This window comes from Mandrillus leucophaeus, unplaced genomic scaffold, assembly GCF_000951045.1.
Source record: "Mandrillus leucophaeus isolate KB7577 unplaced genomic scaffold, Mleu.le_1.0 Scaffold9, whole genome shotgun sequence".
Taxonomy (NCBI): Eukaryota; Metazoa; Chordata; class Mammalia; order Primates; family Cercopithecidae; genus Mandrillus; species Mandrillus leucophaeus.
Window position 1 is genome coordinate 8,171,114 of NW_012109807.1, and position 4,928 is coordinate 8,176,041.

Here is a 4,928-nt window from a genome sequence, read left to right on the forward strand (position 1 = left end):
TCTGAAAACATCCAGAAACAAAGCCAATCAACTATACCCAACTCACACCACAGTCAAACCCTCAAGGGAAATAAAGAACATAAAAACAAAAAGGCCCATCCAAAGGATGGCAACTTAAAAGGATAAAGACACATCAGCCTTCACAGGTGAGAAAGAACCAGTGCAAGAATTCGGGAAACTCTCAGTCTAGAGTGTCCTCTTATCTCCAAGCAATTGTACTAGCTCTTCAGCAGTGGTTCTTAACCGGATTGAAATGGCTGAAATGACACTGAATTCAGGATCTGGATGTCAAGAAAGCTCATAAAGATACAGGAGAAGGTGGAAACCCAATCCAAGGAAAACAGTAAAATGATCGAAGAACTGGATGACATCGCCATATTAAGAAAGAACCAAACTGAACTTTTGGAACTGAACAATTCAGTACAGAAATATCGTAATACCATTAAAATCATTAACAACAAAATAGACCGAGCTGGGGAAAGAACTTCAAAGTTGAAGAACCACTCCTTTGAATCAATGTAGGCAGACAAAAGTAAAGAAAAGGGGCCAGGCATGGTGCCTTACACCTGTAATCTGAGGCATGAGGTCGAGGCCAAGGCAGGTGGGAGGCCCAGGCAGGCGGATTGCTTGAGCTTAGGAGTTCAAGACCAACCTGGGCAACATGGCGAGACCCTGTCTGCAAAAAATACAAAAATCAGCTGGGTGCGGTGGCACACGCCTGTGGCCCCAACTACTTGGGGGCTTGAGGTGGGAGGATTGCTTGGACCTCGGAGGTCAAGGCTGCAGTGAGCCATGATCACACCACTGCACTCCAGCCTCGGTGACAGAACAAGAATGTGTCTCAAAAGAAAAAAAGAATTTAAAAAAATGAAGGAAACCTCTGAGACATATGAGATTATGTAAAGAGACCAAACTTTTTCAGGCATTCCTGAAAGAGAAGGAGGGTAAACAACTGCAGGACATATTCGAGGATAGGGTCTACAAAAATTTTCTCAAAAAAAAAAAAAAAAGTACCAAAAAAAAGTAATTTAAGTTTTCTAAATATTAGGAAACAGTAGTCCAGGTGGTACATGGATGTACATGGACATGAACAAATACCCATAAATGGACGTGATGGGACATGTGTCTCCAACAGACTCTGAGCTCCATGTGGTTGGCCAGGGTCTGCACAGGGCCTGACATGTAGGAGACGTGAGACTCAGGTGTAAAGGACTCTGGTCAGAGGTGGTGCTCATTCTCCTATCTGCAAATGCTGCCCCTATTCCTAATGCTTCTGTCAGATAATGGCAGTTGGCTCTTGGCTTTCAGATCATCTCTGTCATATTGTTTTTTCCCTTTATTTTCAAAGCAAAACAAAGGGGTGGTAATGTGCAAAGGTTTTCATCTCTCATCAACAGCTTTCTGCACTAATTTCTAATGGATCAAAAACTTCCTTCCTCGGCCATGACTTTTATCACCCTACCAATGCCAAAAGAAAACCCCCGGCCTAATAAGGGCTTGGCTCAGCTGCATCACTGCCAAGTAGCACAGGTCTCTCTCCACGCCGCACTCCTCGATGTGATGTCAGCACCGTGTCACAGGGCTGTGCATTGAGGGAACTCTGACTTACATTGTATACTCTGCCATCTTCTGCTCTGTAGAACCGTGGAAACAGACCATCAGCATACCGAGACGCCACAAGTCTCCCCAGAGACGCCACATAATCTGCATTTTTATAAAGAAAAACAATCAAAACAGTAGTACATGAGTGAACCTTCTTATTTTTATTTTGAAACGTTTTTCTCTGACACCATTCAAATTATATCTTGTGCTGTCAATAATCTGTGATGCTTTCTCTTCTGTTCTAAATCATGAAGTATTTCTAGGTGCTGTGATAAACATAACTGTCTATGGCATTGTAATCTTTTTTTTATTATTATACTTTAAGTTCTAGGGTACATGTGCACAACATGCAGGTTTGTTACATATGTGTACATGTGCCGTGTTGGTGTGCTGCACCCATTAACTCGTCATTTACATTATGTATATCTCCTAATGCTAACCCTCCCCGAGCCCCCCACCCCCCGACAGGCCCTGGTGTGTGATGTTCCCCATCCTGTGTCCAAGTGTTCTCATTGTTCAATTCCCACCTATGAGTGAGAACAGCATTTTAATCTTTTAATGCATGAATAAACAGGAAGAATAGGATTTGTGTCCTAGTGTCCTTGTACTTTGGTCCAGAATAATTACAGCAGAGGTTAAAAAAAAAAAAAAAAAAAAAAAGCAACGTAGAAATTATTTTAATTCCTGAAAGTTATTCATGACTTGGACTTAGTTTTCAGGGTTTTTAAAATTTCACTTAGATATTTCCTACTGTACTCTCAACTGGAGGGTCAGAATTAAATCACTGAAATAAAGCCAGCCGGTAATAGATTCAGAATTGCCATACAGAATGTCAGAACTACAAGATTTTCTTCTCATCAGATCATATGCTCAGCTGTTCAAATATCTGTTGCATAAACCCTTATTGGGTGCCTACCATGTACTAGGCATGTTTACAGGATGGGAATACAATTGTTACCTACAACATAGTCCTACTCCTTCATGGAACTCTCAGAAGGCTACGGAGAGGCTTCAAAGACTGACTAGGATTTGGCAGGACAGAAGATGAGGTAAGTCTTCACAGAGATGTTTTTAATCTGACGATTATTTTATTGTAATTTTAATTATTGTTTTTAAGTCCCAAAGGTGGGAGACAGAATGGTGGTACTTGTGGTGCCGGTACTTCCTTCCCTCTGCCTTACTAGGGAGGCAGGATAACAGCCTCCTCTGGAAATCTAAAAAGAGCAAGGCTGAATTTTATAGACACCCTGGCCAGGCTTGCTCCCCAATCACAAGGGCTGATTTCAAGTCTTCACAATAGTAAGGAGTAAAGAGTAAAGAATAGACACTTGAATTCCATCAGCAATAATCTCACTCAATAGACCTCTCCAGCTCTAAAATTTGTGTTTCCAAGATTCACCTTCTTAGCTGACATTGATGAAGTGAGTAAATATCACTAGCATTCTCTGTTTACCTAAGACATTTGTCTGGAGTTGGGAGAGGAAGCTGTTTTTTGAGGCTTGAAGGAAATAAGTCTATGGGAGGCTTCATAAGCTGTATTGGGAATTGAAATGCAAGGCATTGTGAGTTCTGCATCCAATAACAGTGGAGTAGCTTGTATTGGCTAACCTTCACACAGAAAAATATTATAAATTCTGGACAAAATATAAAAGGAGCTATTTGTAGGCATTAGAGAGCAATCTAGAACATGCAGAAACTGGAATCACAATCATCCTAAAAAGGAGGACATTTTTAAGGTGAGATTTGTATATATTTAGCAGGAAAGAGAGAGAGTTTGGAGTTTGAGTCCAGCCAACTTAACTGCCTGCTAGAATGAAAATCAGCTCTCCATCTATCAACTGATAAATGGATAAGAAAATCATGGTACATCCATACAATGGAATACATACGGCTGCAAAAACGAATAAAGCATTGGTGCTGGTTACAACATGGATGAACCTTAAAAACATTAAGCTAAGTAAAAGAAACCAGTCGCAAAAGACCACATATTATAAATTCTATTTGAATGAAATGCTCAGAACAAGGAAATCTATAGAGACAATTTAGGGGTAGGAAAGTGTAGAGCTAAGAAGTACAGAGTTTCTTTTTGAGGTGATAAAAACATTCTAAATAGTTGCGCATATCCGTGAATACACTAAAACCACTGAATTGTAGGTAGGTAAATTATAGCTCAATAAAGCTGTTATAAATAATATATACATACCAATTTTTGTAAGAATAAAAATCACTTCTCCTAGAAGGAGGATTATACAGTTGATCCTTGAATAACATAGCTTTGAACTGCACGGGTCTACTTATATGCAGATTTTTTTTCAACCAAATGTGGATAAAAATACAGTATCAGTAGAATGTGAAACCCACTCATACAGAGGGCCAACTTTTCATATACGTGGGTTGCGAAGAGCCAACTGCAGGAACTGAGTATGCATGGATTTGGTATACACAGGGGGTCCTGGAACCAATCTTTTGCATATACCAAAGGAAAACTATACAACCCAAAGTCCCTACAACCATCCACATTGTCCAGCATAAAACAAAAAATAATCAGATACATAAACAAAGAGAAAAATGTGACCAATAGTCAAAAGAAAAAGCAATCAATAAAACCTACCCTGAAATGGACCAGACGTTGAAATTACAAGAAAAAGGCCTCAATATATTTTAAGTATACTGTAAACATTGTGTTTTATACATATATATATATATATAATGTTGAAGGGAAAGAAAACTGTGATCCTAATAAGTGAACAAATGGGGATCTTAGCACAGAAACTGAAAAGAAGGGAAATTTTAGAACAAAAAGTACAGTATCTGTATGGGCTTCACAGCAGATTGGAGGTACCAGAATAAAGTGCTAGTAACCTAGAATATCTGTCAAGAGAAATTACTCAATCTGATAAACAAAGAGAAAAAAAATACTGACAAAATGAACAAGAGTTTCAGTGACCTGTGGGACAATATCAAGATGCTTAGCAAACTATAACTTGAGTCTCAGAAGAAAAAGAGAGAACAGATAGGATGTAAAAATAGATTAGAAGAAATAATAGTTGCAAATTTCCAAGATTTGATTAAAAACAAACCTACAGATCCAAGAAGCTCGATAAATCCAATGCAATATATGTACAAAGAAGACCAAAAGAAGGCATATCCTACTACAAATAATAATACAATAGCTGAAAACCAAGAAAAAAAAGGAAAAATCTTAAAAGCAGTCAGAAAAAAAGATACATTATATACATCACATACAGGGAAAATGTTATGGATTATGTCTGATTTCTCAGATGAAAAGGTGGAAATCAGAAAACAATGGCTTGACATGTTTAAAG

At 38.6% G+C, this 4,928-nt stretch overlaps 1 protein-coding gene across 1 annotated transcript in view; it reads right to left on the minus strand.

The window, feature by feature from the left end:
• VWA3B (von Willebrand factor A domain containing 3B) overlaps positions 1-4,928 on the minus strand; it is a 250,566-nt gene that overhangs the window by 219,793 nt on the left and 25,845 nt on the right. The window contains exon 3 of the mRNA XM_011969675.1: positions 1,610-1,704. Coding sequence (XP_011825065.1) covers positions 1,610-1,704 — 95 coding nt within the window. The remainder of the gene's footprint in view (positions 1-1,609; positions 1,705-4,928) is intronic.